This window comes from Acipenser ruthenus, chromosome 4 (assembly GCF_902713425.1).
Source record: "Acipenser ruthenus chromosome 4, fAciRut3.2 maternal haplotype, whole genome shotgun sequence".
In the NCBI taxonomy this organism is placed as follows: Eukaryota; Metazoa; Chordata; class Actinopteri; order Acipenseriformes; family Acipenseridae; genus Acipenser; species Acipenser ruthenus.
Genome location: NC_081192.1, coordinates 8008036 through 8027259, shown reverse-complemented (window position 1 = coordinate 8027259; position 19224 = coordinate 8008036). Strand labels below are relative to the sequence as shown.

General features: G+C 39.5%; 1 protein-coding gene across 3 annotated transcripts in view; it reads right to left on the bottom strand.

Moving 5' to 3' along the window:
* The window catches only part of LOC117399721 (insulin-like growth factor 2 mRNA-binding protein 3), a 56629-nt gene that overhangs the window by 36783 nt on the left and 622 nt on the right, over positions 1–19224 (bottom strand). For all 3 annotated transcript variants that reach the window (XM_059021901.1, XM_059021903.1, XM_059021911.1), the window contains exons 2-3: positions 18345–18405; positions 1287–1335 (exon numbers count right to left, since the gene is read on the bottom strand). In XM_059021901.1, the coding sequence (XP_058877884.1) occupies positions 1287–1335; positions 18345–18405 (110 nt within the window). The remainder of the gene's footprint in view (positions 1–1286; positions 1336–18344; positions 18406–19224) is intronic.

The window sequence follows — 19224 nt, the reverse complement described above, 5'->3', positions numbered from 1 at the left end:
TACTATGGATGCCTCAGTGCACTAAATAGGAATGGTCAGAAGAGAATATGCAATTCAAAAGAAGAACAGGCATTTCCCCCTTAATCAATTTATTTGGGGAGGGGGGCGGGGGGGGGTACGCTATGCCATTTTTCAAAAGGTTTATGCAGGAGATGATTTTTGGGTTTAGCACTAAAAAAAAAAAAAGAGGAAATTCTACCACAAAAATTGCCAGGAGTACAGATTATCCGACTAAATTCTGCACAGATGAAGCACATCAACTCGGATTTGTGTTATAGGTATTACAGGTGTGAATTTCCTTTACGTTCCAATGTTTGGCTGTATTTGGCCAAAACATTGAGTATAAAAGTCTGGAGAGGACAGCAGCTGCTTGAATTTCCCAGCATTTCAGAAGCAAGCAGCCATCTACTCCTTTACTCTTCTGTTTGTATTGCCAATTTCTCCTACACTGTAAACCACAGAGTACATAATCCCTGTAGCAAACAAGGCCTTTAACAGATTGTGCTTGTGGGTAAAAAATAGAAAAATAAATAAAAAACCGCAACAACATTTTTATGAATAACACACTTTAAACCATTTCTTCCTGGCAAGTATTCAAACAAATATTTCTTTATTTTCAAAGTAGGAAAGGATACTTGCCTATTACATTTTTTTTATTTCCTGAGCGCAAATCAAAAGATAGCAAGTCACTGCACACGCCAGAGGCGTGGTGCCAGCTCAGCGCTGTACTTTATACTGGAGTAGCGCAAACCCTTCAGAAAACTACACCCACCAGTCTCAAAGACGCAACTCCTACCAATCCACATGTACTACAGACCTCGGTTGCAATATGCCATCTAACTCCATGTCATTGAGCTTCTAAACAAACTGGTTACATGTTGTAACAAAGGAACGGTTTGGAAGGAAATCCCTCCAGGAGAACTTAATTTTAAAAACTACTAATAAATCTCAGGCAAGTTTATAGAATTGTGCGTTTGCCTACATGTTTGAAGATTTAATGCAAGATACTCACCACCCAAGTTTAGAGAATTGGTTCCTTCAGGAAATGCAATACAGGTTTTTAGGTTGCCTTAAAAGGTTAAAAACTATATTTGGACCAGACAGACAAATCACAAAAACCCACTGCTAATGTTTAAGAACTTGAAAATCCCCAACAGTAACATTTTAGTTCTGAAACTCATCTCTTTCTATTAGAAAAACTGGTTATTTTTGTTGAACAATCTTGTAAACGTATTGCTTTTCACAGCCTGCCCTAAATAATTCCCAAAATGAAGACACACACTTACCTCCCACTGCAGGTGTGGCGGGATGTTCCTTATCTGGAGTTTGCGACTCCTGTGAAAGAGGACAGACATTAAACAAGTTTATTTGCAAGTCTCATCCACCCTTGCAATGCAATACCAGGGTCCCCTGGGGGACATTTAAACATTTCTTTAGCAAAAGAACCTCAGGAAACTCAGGAAATACAATGTGACAAATCTGTTAAATGTTGGTGCTGCTCTCAAAGTTAATAAATAATGCTGTATAAAACAGTAATTACTTCAGTAGCAACAAAATAACTGCCTTGTGGGACACAAGCCATACTTGGACCCGTTAGTTGGCAAGACCCAAGTTTTAAGTTGTATTACATCCTCCCGTATCTCTACCTGTCTGTCTGCTATTTCCTCCTGGATGCACTCGCATCACCTCAAACTCAACCTCTCTAAATCTGACCTCCTTTTCTTTCCCTCCTCCTCCCCCTCCTCTGATCTCTCTATCTCTGTTCCTCTGGAATCTACCACACTCTCTCCCTCTTCCTCAGCTAAGAACCTTGGAGTCACCCTGGACCCCTGCCTCTCTTATTCCCAGCACATCTCCACTCTGGCACGCACTTGCAGATTCTTCCTGAGCAACATCCGAAGAATCCGACCCTTCCTCACCAACTATGCTACCCAGCTCCTGGTCCAGGCCCTGGTACTCTCCCGCCTAGACTACTGCAACTCCCTCCTGGCTGGCCTCCCTGCGTCCGCCACCCGTCCGCTCCAGCTCATCCAGAACTCTGCTGCTCGCCTGGTGTTCTCTCTACCTCGCTTCGCCCACGCTACTCCACTACTCCGCTCGCTCCACTGGCTCCCGATCACCGCTCGCATCCAGTTCAAGACTCTTGTACTAGCCTACAGATGCCTTGATCAGACTGCACCCAGCTACCTCCAGACCCTCATCTCTCCCTACACCCCCACTCGACCTCTCCGCTCCGCCTGCACTAGAAGACTGGCTCTACCTCCGCTACGCTCCCCTGCCTCCCGAGCCCGCTCCTTCTCCACCCTTGCTCCGCAGTGGTGGAACGACCTTCCTACAGATGTCAGGACTGCCCAGTCCCTGACCACATTCCGGCGCCTCCTTAAGACTCACCTCTTCAAACAGCACCTGTAGAACTCCTCTGTTGTATCCTGGGACACTATCACCCTTCATTTAAATATGCTTTATTTTGCTCTTATCCGCCCCCTATTTTACTGCATTTAATCCTGTACCTCAGAATACTGTAATCTGCCAAGTGTTTAATCTGTAGTATTTTGTACTTAATCATATCCTGATGTAACTATCACTATTTAATCATATCCTGATGTAACTTTCACTATTATCTGCTGTATTATTGAATTGTGGTTTGTCACACTTGAGAATTATTGTATTTCTTGTTCTTATTGTATGACTTATATTGTAACACTTGAATGTATTTGCTTGCGATTGTAAGTCGCCCTGGATAAGGGCGTCTGCTAAGAAATAAAGAAATAAATAAACGAATATCATTCATTACAAGACACAAAGGAAATATTCTGTCAAGGGCCAATCTCAAACCAGTCAAGTCAAAGCTGTTTGTTCCATGTGTGCTTCCCAATCAAAACAGCAGCAGACATGAGTTCCTATCTGACTCTTCAAGTACTGGTCTGGAAACACAGCAAGCATTAAAATCAGCCTTAAATCATCCCCCACTTGCAACAATAGCTTAATAGAAACAGATACCACACATTCCTCTTAGCCCCACAGATTGTTAGGAATCTGCAAGATGGTACACCAAATTATATTAGGTAGTGGGCAGCACAACTCACATAAAAGAGCTCCGTGTTCTGCAACAAAGTATGGAAATTAATGTAAATACATTATGAAACTTGCTGCAAATCCATGTCAAATATATATGAACTGGCAGGTTATGCCCTTTTTTTTAAATATATAAACTATTCCATGAATGCGAGTTGATGTGTGTTTTCTTTAAAATACAGAGTTTATACAATTAGAGTAAATTGAGTATTTGACTTATCTACATTCCCCAAATCCAGACTACAAATGTGTTAATGTGCTTGTATTTTCTGTTGTGTGTATTTTGCAAATTATGATTCTTGTTAAATGCCTGTTGTATATTTGTATCCAATTTAGTAGGGGATAGGTTCTTCATGAAGTCATATGGGTATTCTTGTAATCTCACACATTACAACTCGAACAAAGCAAGACCTCGATTTGCATGCAGTTGTATCTTAAAAGCATGGTTCTTAAAAAAAAAAAATAAATAAATAAAAATAAAAAAACACAGAACAGAAAGTGTAATACTACCAAGGGATATTAAACATTGAATTAATGAACACACAACTCACAAAAAAAAAAACCCACCAAGTATTTGTTCTTTAACAGAATGTGTTGAAGAAAAACACTGCAATGATACTGCAAGGTTGTTCTACATCAATTCAACCGATGAACTGATTGAATCAAGGAAATCCATTACATTGATTTAACCGGATTTAAATAACACACACACACACACACGAGAGTTGCGGCATTGGTTTCAACAGATTTAGTGGTTTGAGTCATAGTCTGGTTTTCACGTGAAGGAGAAATAACCCAGAACGTCTTGCAATCTCTTGTCTTTCTGTAGATTTAGATTACTAAACTTTGTATACATGCAGTTGGTCGTACCCAAGGCATGATCCTAGCTGATAAGACCCAAAGGGCTGAGCATGGCAAAGGGAATTTGGTTTCAGACCCAATTGATGCACAGCTAGAGAATGTACAGTGTAGTTGGCCAGTTTAAAATGGACTTTACCAATTTCCAATTCTAATGTGAACGAATATTTAATTTTTAATGCTCATCCCCCTCAAGCAAGATAGTATTTGAACACTTGCCTGCTGCATAGTTCCAACCCAACTACACTGAAAGGAACAGTTATTATCCAGATCTATTTCAACTGTAAAAAAATACTTTAAATCAACTCAAGTACATATATCAAAAGTAAATTGTGTCCATTTGAAGAACACCCCTCAACAATGACCAATGTGGATGGGGACAAAATGTAACTGAGCATTGAGGAGTAGGCACCTTATATGATGAACAGCCTATTTCACCTTCCCTTCCCCCAAAAAAATGTAGTTATGTGAAACAAGTGTCAAGATTAAATGAATACAACCTTTTTGACAAATCTTAGAACTTCCAAGTTGGCAATCAATTTCAGAATTTTTTTTTTTTTTAAATCTTCTAAAATACAAAGTCAAGTGGTATACAGCTTTGGTGAAATGATCTGAAACAGCACCACACTGAATTATTCATGAACAGTTATGTAAATTTAAAAAGAATAAAATTGAGACAAGAATGAAAAAAGCATAGGTTTTGGTGTTCCCAAACACTTAACGGAAAGTGATGCCTATTTTTTTTCTGCAACACACCTTGCAAACAAACACTATAAATGTTTAGCTACAGCATATAAAAGGCTCCATCTAAAATCAAGTTTCAACAGCATACGAGCAAAGATTGGTACAATATGTTTTGCACACAAAAAAGGCAGCAAATCACAATAGGCATAAGTTTGTTAGTCAACACTGAACTACTTACTGATCATGCAAATAGCTTTTGAAATTTATTCCACCACAAATATCTAGAAAAAGCATTTCACATTTGCATGCAACAGACAATGAAGGGAGCAGAGTAGGGTAGGATTTGAAAAAGCACATTATTTTTTATTTATTTGTTTATTTAGCAGACGCCTTTATCCAAGGCGACTTACAGAGACTAGGGTGTGTGAACTATGCATCAGCTGCAGAGTCACTTACAATTACGTCTCACCCGAAAGACGGAGCACAAGGAGGTTAAGTGACTTGCTCAGGGTCACACAGTGAGTCAGTGGTTGAGGTGGGATTTGAACCGGGGACCTCCTGGTTATAAGCCCTTTTCTTTAACCACTGGACCACACAGCCTCCTACATTAATAAGCAAGTTAAATCAATACAATAATAACATATATTTGTTCTGTTTTTCAAAGATTTGCAGAGACCCCACTTAAATCCATGAAACTTGTTTTGCCAATCATTTGTTTATTGGTGCCTAGCATAGTGTAGATCTGGTCATTCCCAATTAGTATTATAGCAGTCAACTAAACCACATTTTATAAGACAATGGGATGAAAGTCATGACTATAAAAACAATCCAAATTATTCATCTAACTTCACCAGTAAACAGCCATTTTAATAGGTCTGTGCTAGACCAAGGTTACAATGGTTTTGTAAAACATGTAAACACCAATAAAATATGAATCCTAAAAAAAGTACTTTATTTTCAATAGCTTCACATTGTACACCAACATTGTTACTGAATAATTAATTTCAAATAGTGTACTTTGTCCTTTGTTATTAAAAGGATAATCCTTGTGTAAATTGACATTAATGTATAAACTATTCAATGTAGGATATGCAGCTTTAATGCAGAATTATGTAGTTGAATTCATGAACACAATTAGGCCATCAACACTGACTATTGTTAAGAGCGTAAAAGTTTCACAGTAAAATTTATATATATATATATATATATTATATATATATATATATATATATATATATATATATATATATATATATATACACAAACACACACATACATATACAGTGCCTTGCATAAGTATTCACCCCCCTTGGACTTTTCCACATTTTGTAGTGTTACAATCTAGAATTAAAAATGATTTAAATTGGGATTTTGTCACTGATCTACACAAAATAGTCCATAATGTCGAAGTGGGTAAATAAAACCTACATATTTTTCAAAATTATTAACAAATAAAAAACTGAAAAGTCTTGATTGCATAAGTATTCACCCCCTTTGCTGTGACACCCCTAAATAAGCTCTGGTGCAACCAGTTGCCTTCAGAAGTCACATAATTAGTTGAATGGAGTCCACCTGTGTGCAATTAAAAAGTGTCACATGATCTCAGATTAAATACACCTGTTTCTGGAAGGCCCCAGTTTGTTAGAGAGCATATCTAAACAAACAGCATCATGAAGACCAAGGAGCTATCAAAACAAGTCCGGGATAAAGTTCTGGAGAAGCACCAATCAGGGTTGGGTTCTAAAAAAATATCCCAAACTTTGAACATCCCCCGGAGCACCGTTAAATCCATTATTAAAATGGAAAGAATATGGCACAACCGCGACTCTGCCGTCCACCAAAACTCAGTGACCAGGTAAGGAGGGCATTAGTCAGAGAAGCAACCAAGACGGCAATGGTAAAACTGAAGGAGCTGGAGAGATCCACAGCTGAGATGGGAGAAACCGTCCATGGAACAACTATAATCCGGACGCTCCACAAAGCTGGGCTTTATGGAAGCATGGCGAAAAAAAACCCATATCAAATCCCGTTTGGATTTTGCCAAAAGGCATGTGGGAGAAACTGATGAGACCAAAATTGAACTTTTTGGCCTTAGCGCAAAACGCTATGTGTGGCGCAAAGCCAAACACTGCTCATCACCCTGAGAACACCATCCCCACGGTGAAGCATGGTGGTGGCAGCATCATGTTATGGAGATGCTTTTCATCGGCAGGGACTGGGAAACTGGTCAGGATTGAGGGCAAGATGGATGGAGCCAAATACAGGGAAGTTCTAGAAGAAAACCTGTTTCAGTCTACAAGAGACCGGGGACTGGGGCGGAGGTTCATCTTCCAGCAGGACAATGACCCTAAAACACACAGCCAAAGCTACACTCGAGTGGTTTAAAAACAAGAACCTGAATGTCTTAGAATGGCCCAGTCAAAGCCCAGACCTCAATCTGATTGAGAATCTGTGGCAAGACTTGAAAATTGCTGTTCACCAACGGTCCCCATCCAACTTGACAGAGCTTGAGCAATTTTGCCAAGAATGGGCAAAAATTGCAGGATCCAGATGTGCGAAGCTGGTAGAGACTTACCCAAAAAGACTTACAGCTGCGATTGCTGCCAAACGTGCTTCTACCAAGTATTGACTCAGGGGGGTGAATACTTATGCAACCAACAAATGTTGTTTTTTGTTTAATTAACTTGTGTCACAATAAAAAATATTTTGCACCTTCAAAGTGTTAAGTATGTTGTGTAAATCAAATGGTAAAGATCCCAATTAAATCCATTTTAATTCCAGGTTGTAACAGTGCAAAATGTGGAAATGTCCAAGGGGGTGAATAGTTATGCAAGGCACTGTGTAATATCTATCTATCTCGACTTGTTTTGCCTGGCGGAGTGAGAGCGGTGTGGAGTGGTGGTGTGTGCATGAGCGCTGCTGGCAGGTTTGTCGGTGTTTTCCTCTTGTTTTGTTTTTATATTGTTTTGCATTTCTTGTTTAAAGTGTACTGGTGAACAGTTCTACGTGCTGAGCCGACACTCTGTCAGCGACAGCGGGCAGGATGGCCGGCACAGGAGGGAGGCCGCCGCCAAACTTTTCGTTTGAAAGGTTAACCCGCCGGCATGGAGTTAAAGTTTCCGCCGAGGAGTTTATCCCTTTGGAGGAATGTGTGCTCGCTATTGGGGAGGTAGTCGGTTGTGAAAACGTAAAATTGGCTTCTCGCATGAGCAGATCGATCGTGGTTTTTTTAGGTACAGTGGAGCTAGTGTCTATGTTTGTAGAAAAGGGGATTGTTGTCAATAATACGTTTCTCCCCGTAATTCCTTTAGCTGTCCCCGCTAGGAAAATCACCCTTTCTAATGTTCCCCCGTTCCTGAAAAATGAAGTGATAGAGAGGGAGCTGGCTAGATATGGGCAGCTCATGTCTGGGCTGAAGAGAATCCCTTTAGGCTGCAAGTCACCACATTTGAAACATGTTATGTCATTCAGAAGGCAGTTGTTTATGATTCTAAAAAACAAACATTGATGAAGATCTTAACATCACGCTTAAATTTAAGGTGGATGGCAGTGATTATGTCATTTCTGCAACCTCTGACTCAATGAAGTGTTTCAGATGTGGGACTGAAGGGCACTTGGTGAAAAACTGTCCCGAGAAAGAGAGTAGGGAGCGGGATGGGAGTAAGGGAGACACGGATTAGTACCTGCGGGCAGCTCTGAGGGCGAGCAGGCTAGTGACGGGGGGGGGGCAGCTGAGCCCCAGGAGGCAGGCAGATGCTGTGTTGGGGGCGGAAAGCCAAACCAAAGTACAAGATACAGCAAAAGACAATGAGAGCACAGAAAGTCACGGAACGGAGGGAGCGAGTGAGCAAATGGACACAGAGACGGTTGCTAGTGTGTGGGGTGATGTTCAGATACAGGTAGAAGGGGTAAAGTTCGCCGAGGATAGTGAGGTTTTTAGATTGCCGGGAAAAAAAAAGGGTGAGTAAAACAGAGGGCAGTGCTGTCACAAAAAAAACGCAGCGTTTTTTCTGACGGCAGCAGTGTTGGTGTGGAGCCTGGGAGCTCTGCAGAGACGTGCAGCGCGCAGGCTGCCAGCACAGTGACAGACAATCCCGCTGTAGACAGTGAGGATGAAGGCAGTCTCACTGACTCCTCTCAAGCATCGCAATCGCTGGGTGCGTATAAACCCCGGGGAGGGTACAGTGTTCAAAGCATCAAAGATTTCCTGGAGCAGACGAAAGGGCGAAGGGGAATTGATGTTGAGGATTTTTTTCCCGATATTGATTTGTTTCTGAGCTCAGTACGAGGTTTAAAACAAATTGTTTCTGCTCAAGAAACGTTTAGTACTCAGGAGCTAGTGCGCCTCAAATACATATCGAGCAAACTCCGTGGCAATGTTAAACACAGTCAGTCCTGATGGCCAGTACACTCCTAATACTCTTTCTCTTTACTGTCTGCTTGTTTTTCTTTTCTGAATATCAATGTGTTTCCTTTTCAAACTCTGCAATGGCTAGCTTTAATATCGGATGCCTTAATATTAATGGCTGTAGAAATGCTTGTAAAAGAGCCACATTGTTTGAATTTATCTTGCAGAAAAATCTGCATGTTACGTTTTTGCAGGAGACTCACATAGATGGGAGAAATCAGGTTGATTGGAAAAAGGATTGGAAAGGGGAGTTTTTTTTCAGTAATGGAACTAATGAGTGCTGGGGTTAGCATTTTGTTTTCTGAGGGGTTTAAACTGAGCTCTGTAGTTGCCTGTGAAGTCATACAAGGACGGTTACTCAGAGTCCAAGCGGTTGTTGAAGGCAGAGTCTTTGTTTTTGTTAATGTGTATGCACCTACTGATGGTAGGGAGAGAGTAAGCTTCCTCCAGAGGCTTGAAGGTATGTTGGTTGTAAAACTGATGAGGTGTTAGTTTTAGGTGGGGATTTTAATTGCACAGCTGATAAATCGTAGATTACATCCTCAGTCTGCCAGGGAGCTGGTTAGAATTGAAAACTATATGGAACTAGTTGATGTGTGGAGAAACATTAATGCAAAGGATAGGCAATATACATGGGTCAAAACACATGGCACTGATGTTTCCATGGCTAGATTGGACCGGTTTTATACTGTTAAACATAATTTAAACATTTTTAAATCTTGTTTTATCAGCCCCACAAGCCTGTCAGATCAGAGTTTAGTTTCTGCCAGCGTGTTGCTCCCCTCTCTGAGAATACAAAGTGCATACTGGCATTTTAATACTGCTTTGATTAATGACGAGCATTTTAGGAAAGTTTTATTTTTTTTTGGGAGAGATGGAGAAGTAAAAAAAAGAGACTTCTCCTCATTGCGGCAATGGTGGGATGTAGGGAAGGTGCAGACTCGATCTTTTTGTCAGCAGTATACTAGAAACGTTACAAAGAGCTTAAATAAAACCATGAGAGAGCTGGAGGAGGTCATCCTACAGCTCCAGAGAGCTCTGGAGTCCAGCCCAAACGAAAGGCTGATTGAGGGCCTAAAATGTAAAAAAAAGGGTGTTAGCGGATCTGCTGGACGTAAAGGTGCAGGGGGCTCTGGTGAGACCACGTTTCCAGAGCTTAGTGGAGATGGATGCACCCATTCACTTTCTTTGGGCTGGAGAAAAAGAGTGCACAGAGCAAAGTGATTCATTGCCTGAGGACAGCGGCTGGGCAGGAGCTCAGGGAGCACGCAGAGATCCGGAAGCTGGCTGTGGGTTTTTATAAGGACCCGTTTACAGCAGAGGCGGGGGAGGAAACTGGGGAATCACAGCATTTCTTGCAGGACCTCCCTCAGCTGCCTGAGGAGGAAGCCAAGGGGCTGGAAAGTCCTCTGACACTGACTGAACTCTCTGATGCCCTGCAGGGGCTGAACAATGGAAAGACACCTGGACTCCCAGTGGAGTTTTATAAAAAGTTCTGGTCTCTGCTGGGAGAGGACTTGTTGGATGTTTTCAGGGAGAGTGTGCAGGATAAAGTTCTGCCTCAGAGTTGCAGAAGAGCGGTCATCACTCTTCTCCCTAAAAAGGGAGATTTGTGTAATATTAAAAACTGGAGACCCGTGTCGTTGCTCTGTGCCGATTATAAAATCCTTTCCAGAGCCCTCGCAAACCGTCTCAGGACTGTGATAGGGCGGGTGGTGCAAGGAGACCAAACATACTGCGTTCCAGACAGATCCATTTTCGATAATATCTTTCTAGTCCGAGATATACTGGCAGCCTTCAAGCTTTTTGGTTTCAATGCAGGTGTAGTGTCATTGGATCAGGAAAAGGCTTTTGACCGGGTAGATCACCTCTACCTGTGGAGGGCATTTAAAGCTTTTGGGTTTGGGACCAGTTTCTTAGAGAAGGTTCAGCTGCTCTATGGTGACGTTTCCGGTCTATTGAAAATCAATGGTGGCTTAAGCGCCCCTTTCCCCGTTCAGAGAGGTATTAGACAGGGGTGTTCCATGTCTGGTATGCTCTACGCTTTAGCAATAGAGCCTTTTATAAATGAGCTGAGGAGGGTTTTGACTGGACTGTCCATTCCTCAGTGTCCCGGTAAACCAGTGAAGGTAACAGCTTATGCAGATGACATTGCTGCATTTGTTAAAAACCAAACTGATGTTGACAGTGTAGGCACCTGTCAAAGACTGTTTGAGAAGCTGTCATCTGCTAAAGTAAACTGGAATAAGAGTAGTGCAGTGCTTCTGGGTGACTGGAAGGGTTGTCGTCCTCCATTTTTACCTGCTGGATTGCAGTGGAGCAGGGGTGGGCTACATTTGGGGGCTGATTCGTGAAAGTGATTTACAGTATAATTGTAAATCTCGAAAAACTACTCGCTTCTAAATCTTTTGTAGTCATTTTTGTATTACTTTAGTATAAATACATGTTAATTTGGATTCATATGTTGTTTTTTTCTGACTATGTGAACGAAGAGACACAAATTCGCCCGTTTTCTCATTGGAAATAGGTACATTTCAAAATATCACTGTCCTGGTCACAAAAGCAAAGTTTGTGGGGAATAATAGCCATTTTCTATACTTTTGAGGCATAAGCAATTAGGAAATAACACTTACTACCCAGGAACCAAAAATAAATAAAAATTTGTTACACAGTGTTATTAATAACTTGGTGGCCTCTAGCTTGTGGCACAGGTTCATCTGCTTGGAGCCCCCACAGTCATTAGTGAAACAGGTTCAGGCTGTGATGCTGGAGTTTTTCTGGGATGCAGTGCATTGGATCAGACAGTGTGCTGTACCTGCCTCTGGCTGAGGGGGGGGGCAGGGACTCATAGACCTTTCTAGCAGGACAGAGGCTTTTAGGTTACAGGCCCTGCAGAGGCTGCTGTATTGCACGGAGGACCTCCCATGGAGGCAGTTTGCTTGTGCCTTCCTGCAGCAGGTGGGGAGGCTGGGTCTGGATAGGAGTCTTTTTTTGTTAGAAATGGGTAAACTGGAGATGGACCGACTGCCAGATTATTATAGGAGCCTGTTGAGGGCATGGCAGTGGGTGCGTGTTGAGCAGAGGGGCACTGAAAACATTAGCCTTGATTGGCTCCTAGAAGAGCCATTAATATATAATACTTTCTTGAAGTGTGATATTGTTCAGTCTGCTACTTTTATACATAGGTTAGTGAAGGCAGGTGTTGTAAAGCTTAAAGCCCTTTTAGATTTCAACACCTACAGCTGGGTGACTCCTCAGTGGTTAGCGTCTGTCCGCACTGCTGAGCTTTTCCTTGCCCAGGTGCGTGCTGCTCTCCCCGGTGAGGGGCTGGAGCTCTTAAGCGAGCTGTTTAGGGAACAGAGAGTTCCGCACATGGATTCCCCCTTTCCATCACTGTTAGTGTCCCCAGCGATCAGTCAGGCTTCTGATGAGCAGGGTTATTTACTGACTGTAGAGGGTCTGAGAGATCTCCCTCTGTGTACAGTAGAGGGGAAACAGCTGTATAGGGTGTGTGTAAAGGGCCGTTACCAGCAGCAGCTCAGGGCAATACCAGACACACACTGGAGAGAGAAGCTGGGGGTGGCGGAACAGATAGTGCCAGCTTGGAGAACCCTGTATAAGCCACCACTGCCAAAAAGATCGGGGGATCTGCAGTGGAGGATCTTACATACCATCATTGCCGTTAACTCCTTTGTGAGCATCATAAACCCTGAGGTGAAAGATTCCTGTCCATTTTGCTCACAAAGGGAAACTGTTTACCATTGTTTTGTGTTCTGCACCAGATTAAAACCTTTGTTTGCTGCTCTGAAGGAATTGCTTGCTGGATTGGTTTTTGTGTTCTCTGAGGTGTCTTATTTTTGGTTTTAAGTATTGTAAAAAGAGAAAGTACTCAATCCAGCTGGTGAATTTTTTTATTGGACAGGCCAAATTAGCAATTTTAAAGAGCAGAAAAAACAAAATGAATGACGTTTTAAATACTGATCCTTTTGTCATTTTTAGAATGCTTGTATTAACACGGGTTAGACTGGATTTTAATTTTTATAAAGCAATGCATAATATAGCAATGTTTGAGGAAGTCTGGTGTGTAGACAGTGTGTTGTGTGCTGTTAAGGATGGTGATCTGGAGGAGTATCTGATGTGACTTTTTATGTGTCCATAATATTTTATGTATTGTTTTGTTCACCTTGGGTGGATCTGAATTGATTTTGTGATAATATGTTTTATAAATATTGATTTTGTGTATTTTATTTAATTGTTAAATAAAGTTTTCAAAAAGTAAAAAGTATATCTATCTATCAATCCATCCATCTATCCACACACAATATATATATTTTATACATATATCCACACACAATATATATATTTTATACATATATCCACACACACACAATATATATATATTATACATATATATATATATATATACATATATATATATATATATACACACACTATATATATTTTATACATATATACACACATATATATATATATATATATATATATATATATACATATATACATACACACACATACATATATATATTTATACACACACATATATATATATATATATATATATATATATATTATACACACACACACACACATATACATATATATATATATATATATATATATCACACACACCATTTCCTTTTACTTGCTGGTAAACAAAAACAACCCCAAACCACTATTTCAGCCATTTGTTTATATTCCATCTCAAAAGAAATCTAAATGTGTACAGATCGACTACTAACAAACATGTATATGCAAATTTAGAAGTGTTTATTTAATACTTGAGGTTTCTAAAATTCTGAATTTTGCGGCTCCATGGGACGGGGCCTCAGAGGAAAAAAATCGGTAGGAATTCGGCCTTCAAGTGCCCTTTAGGGGTGGGGGAAGGGTGCCTCCCTATTCTAACAACCACGTTTCCCTTGCTAGAACAGTCAAAACAAATGATTGGTTCCAAAGTCTTGCAGTAAGATTTTGTAGCGAGGATGTAGGGCCCCCAAGCAGCCTCACTTCATATTTCAAATTCAAGTGCATTTCACATAAAGTGACCAATGGTATACAGGAGTTGGTCAGTCTATTTGAATACAGTTTGTCAATGTATGCAAGTACAGCACTGCAGAGAAATAAAATACCAATCTGGAATACCAATTCTGTGGCCTCCCCGCAACTTAAGTGGTATAACCTCAGCACCAACGGTAAACGTCAATACACCAAATAAATATGTCCTGCAACACAACTGTGTGCAGATGTATACTAAAATATTTCAAAAGAACAGTTAGAAGGCAAACAAATGCATAATAACATGCAATATCGCAGATAAAATGCAAGCACAGGAATTCCATTGACTGTTCTTGTATACTTGCGTCACCAGTGACTATGTTTCCAGTGTCTAATTTGAACACTCACTGCATAGTTTTGGAGGAGACATTACTGTCATTTTGTGAAAAGACCTAAGTTTGCATTTTGAGAAGCAAGTTTCAACTAGGAATCGCTATTTACAGGTTATCCAACTAACTGCACTGCCAATTTAATTTAATTATTTTAATTAACTCCATTTATAAAAATGTTTAAAAAGTGTACTTACCTATAGAACATAATTAAATACTCACTTAAATTTAGCAGGAAGTGGGTAATAATTCAATATCCTGAAATCAAAATGTTTCCCTCTTTCACTGGAAGTGCAAATTGCACCCACTTCTGTTTCCTGCAAAATGTCTCTTTACCAAAAAAGAACAGTTAGATAAATCTACTTCATGCGAATTACTTACCTTAAAGCCATGTTACTGTGCCTAATTGGTGTAAAAAAAATCTTAATACAGATTATGATAATTTCCCTAAACTTCAGGTAACCTTTCATTCAGGGATCACATAATTATGCCGAAAACAACAATGCAATTATATCATGTATTGAAGCTTTCTTCACGGTTAGGGCGCTCAAATAACAATGTAGGGACTTCTATCAAATAGCCAAAATCCAACCCAGTATGCTTTATAAAAGTGAACAAACTAGAAGTTTTAGCTGAAAGCATTAAGCAAGTTACTACCAGGAGGCCCACAGTTGCTACAAAGACAGGCTCACCAAAAACGCAACAGCTGCCAGTGTTGGTTATTAAGGTCAGGGGTCATGCACTACTCAAAAAACTACAGTATACAGAAAGTTACACACAGATCACAGATTTTGCAGAAATGTACACTTCAGGAGGAGCCATTAACATGCATTCCTTCTCTGAGGTGGTCGTCTAACAAGTTAGTGAGAAGGCGATATTGTCAACATTTTGAAACTTAAAATAAGAGCACAGAGCGTTACGATTCCAGATTCTCTACCCCCAAAAATGATCAATATACTCTGTGGAAAAACAGTTAACACTAGAACAGACACCACAATGATTTCTCTATTTTAAATCTAGTTGTATCTATTGTGCAAAGAAAAAAACAAAAAAACAAAAACACCAATATAGGAATTTTGCAGTGCTAAATTTAACTGATATAAATGTGTATTTAATTTAAATAATGTATAGGGAAAACTCCCACCAACACTGCAACAAAAGCAGACTTGGGGGTGGAGCTGCTGTATGAGTAAACAAAACAAAGAGAAAAATAAGACAGCCGCAAGGAGATTAAAAGGAGGCTCCGATCACTTACACAGTGGCTCAAGAATGCACTCAATTCATGCAGTGTTTCAGTCTGTGTGCAAACTCCCCCTACCCTCTCCCCAGGTGGCCCATGTCAGCTCCTCTCCCATCCCCCATCCAAACAACCACCAAATGACAGCCAGAGTACTTGCATAATCAAATTGTCCCATTTACATGAACCACTCCACTAAAACCAGCTGCTCTTTCACATTAGCAACAGTGCAGCATGGGTAACCTGTAGCGGTCTCAAAAGCTTAACATTTATGTGAGGTCATTGTTTTTTGTTGTCGTCTCCCACATGTTGGTTTGGTTTACACAGTTGAAAAAAGATTAGCCAAAAAACTTGCTCATGAAGTAAAGGTCTTATTTATATTATACATTAGGAATGACTTCCAAAAGGCATGAGGATCACGATCAGCAACGCAAACTTTTCTTTTTTTTTTTTTTTTTTAAAAACAAACAAAAACAGGCTTCAGAAGGGGCACCTCCCAAACCGCCTTTAACTTTACAAAAGGGTTGACTGACCCCCCCCCCCCCCCAGCAATGTAGCCCACTCATCAGCCTTTTAACGCTTCACTCACTGCTCTACAGCACCATATTCCCAACCTGCGTTTCACAGCAGGTTCAAAGGTCATTCTCGCAATGGTGGGCGTGACAAGTCAGATCCAAACCAGGGTTGGAATGTAGTGACTGCTGGGCCCAAGAATTCACTTTGAATAGAAAAATCTAGAACACTCTGCCACGACTGGCGCAACAGTCTAAACTCAACTTCACAGCAACCCTCCCAACAGCACCTCCTGACCTTTCTTACGTGACGAGGATACGGATTTCAACCCCCCAGCGGAGCAGTGGAATTTAAGCAAGGCAGACAGGAAAGGGGGGAATTTACTACAGTCTCATCCACCCACCTCCACACTTTCATTTATGTATACATGAACAGTCAACATAATATCTTGATCACCCCCCCCCCCCCCCCCAAATATCTCAAATTAATTAAATATAATCAATCTCATACAAGCTGGGATGTGCATGTAAAAAGGATGGTAACATACCAGCCATCTGGGTGGGCCTCTCAGCCAAAGCACACAGGACTCTCCACAAACTACACAAACGTATCACCACATTTCAGACCTTTAGTGTGCGCATGTGCGGGTTTACTTACTATGCACAAACAAAAGAACTACAAACGTTTATACAGTTTAGGACAAACAAAAAAAACACACACAAATGCTTTAATTGCATAACTCTGCAATCTGAAAACATACAAATTTCTACTGTGCCAAGAGTGTTTCAAGTCCTCTATATGAGTAACTTTAGAAAATACTGAATGAGAAACAATGGTTTATTTTTGCGTTGGTTTATTTATATAGTAAGAGTACAACCACTGGATGATGGAGGCATTTCAATCGGATTTCATTAATCAGGTAATCAAAAAAAAACAAAAACAAAAAAAAACACATTTGGCCCTGGACGTCAAACTATAAAAATAACAAATTCAAATGATGTAGTTATGGCCGGTTTTAATGTCATTACTTCATACATAGGTACGTGTATAATTTTGTGTGTGTGTGTATGTATATATATATATATATATATATATATATAATTATATTATATTATATTATATAATATATATATATATATATATATATATATATATATATATATATATATATATATATATATATATATATATATACACATATACACACACACACACCCACACCCACATACATATACACACACACTTAAAGAAAATAGCCCTTTAGGAGTCGGTATCTAAATATTTTGCATATGTTGAAATGTACATCCCAACTACCTTTTACGCATGCATCGTTGAAACAAGAAAACAAGACTAGGAGTTATAATTAAATGTAATACTTACTTGTTATAAATTGTGCACACGTGTCAAAATGTATTTAAACTACAGTACCATCAGGCTTTCATAATTTAGATTACAGGCCCAACTGATTGGTCAAAGTAGGCCCTCTCCAAATCCACTGTCTAATAGCACACTTTATACGGAATTAATTTAAACAAATGAATCAACACACAACACGAAAGCGCTCAATAACCGTGGTAGGTTGTGTAATTAGCAGCACCACTTTTTCATCGTTTTAGGCAATGCAACAATTAATCTATAGGTTTACGGGAATATTATATATATATATATATATATATATATATATATATATATATATATATATATATATATATATATATATAAACCCAATTAAGCTTTTTTTTAAAAAAAAACTTAATGCGACAGTTAGTTAGCGAAGACAAACTTACCTCCAGAAAGATGATTTATTGCACGTATTTATAACTGCTTGCACACGTGCTTGTTTAGCTTAATGCCAAACACCCCATTATCTTTTCTTGCTAACGCCCCATAACTGTTGGGTGAGGACAATCTGCTTTTCTTTCAGGAACTACAATGATTAAAATCGACCTTAAACTCAATTTTAATAAAACCAGAAAAGTCAACAGCAGGCGTTGAACAAATAAATGCACTTGTAAAAAGTGAAGTCCGAATTACGGTGAAAGGTTTTTTTTTTTGTTGTTTGTTTTTTAAAGTTTACTCGCAAGGCTATACTACTATTTTAACCAATACATTACTGCACGCACATTCTTGTTCAACCAGCATGTTTTGAGTTAAAGCAAATGTTTACCTTTGTCTTTTGGGGACCGAGTGTTCCACCTCTAGAAGTTTTCCATGGAGTTCTACTTTACCTGTAAATAGAAATATATACCTTTCCAGTCAATCTATGTTTAGTCTAAAAAAAAAAAAAAAAAAAAAAACCCTTTTTATGTTCCCTGTTTAAGAAAACTTTGAGGAACTTTTTTTTTTTTGTAAAAATATAATCAGCATTGCAAAAACCGTAATACTTTTTATATGGTAAAAATGTGTATTGTAGCAACCTACTGTAAAAACATATCCCACAATATAAAATTAAATATCGGTATGTGCTGTCCGCTTGCAGCCATGTTTTGTAAAAGCGCAGCAGATACGGCCGAAACAATTGCCCCACACAAAACCTACTAGTGACCAGAATTATAAAGATACAATTCACTCAAAAGGGGCACTTAACATACAAATTTAAATTGTACCCATTTTTTAATTTAGTACAGCATTTCTCTGTTTTAAATACAAATAATGTATCGTGCCGTACTTTATTACAATGACCCAACAGTACAATGTATCAAATACAATAGACTACACTCATAACGTTTAGTAGTGTAACCAACAGCATACTGCCATGTGTACTGGTGTCGAACCATTTGCCGTTTCCTTTATGCTTTTTAAAGGACAATCATAATAACAATAATAATACAGTTTGAAATGCCCGTGTGTACAGAATTCTTTTAAACGCCTCGTATAGTCATCAAGTGATTGACTGAATATATCCGTCACAGGTTAAAATATACACGGCCACCGTTAACTGGCCTTTGTGCCAGTTAGGTTAGGGGTGAAAAAAGAAAATAAAACGGACGTCTTGCGCTCTTAATAAAGTGGTTAAATATAACTTGCTGCGCAGACGACATGTACAT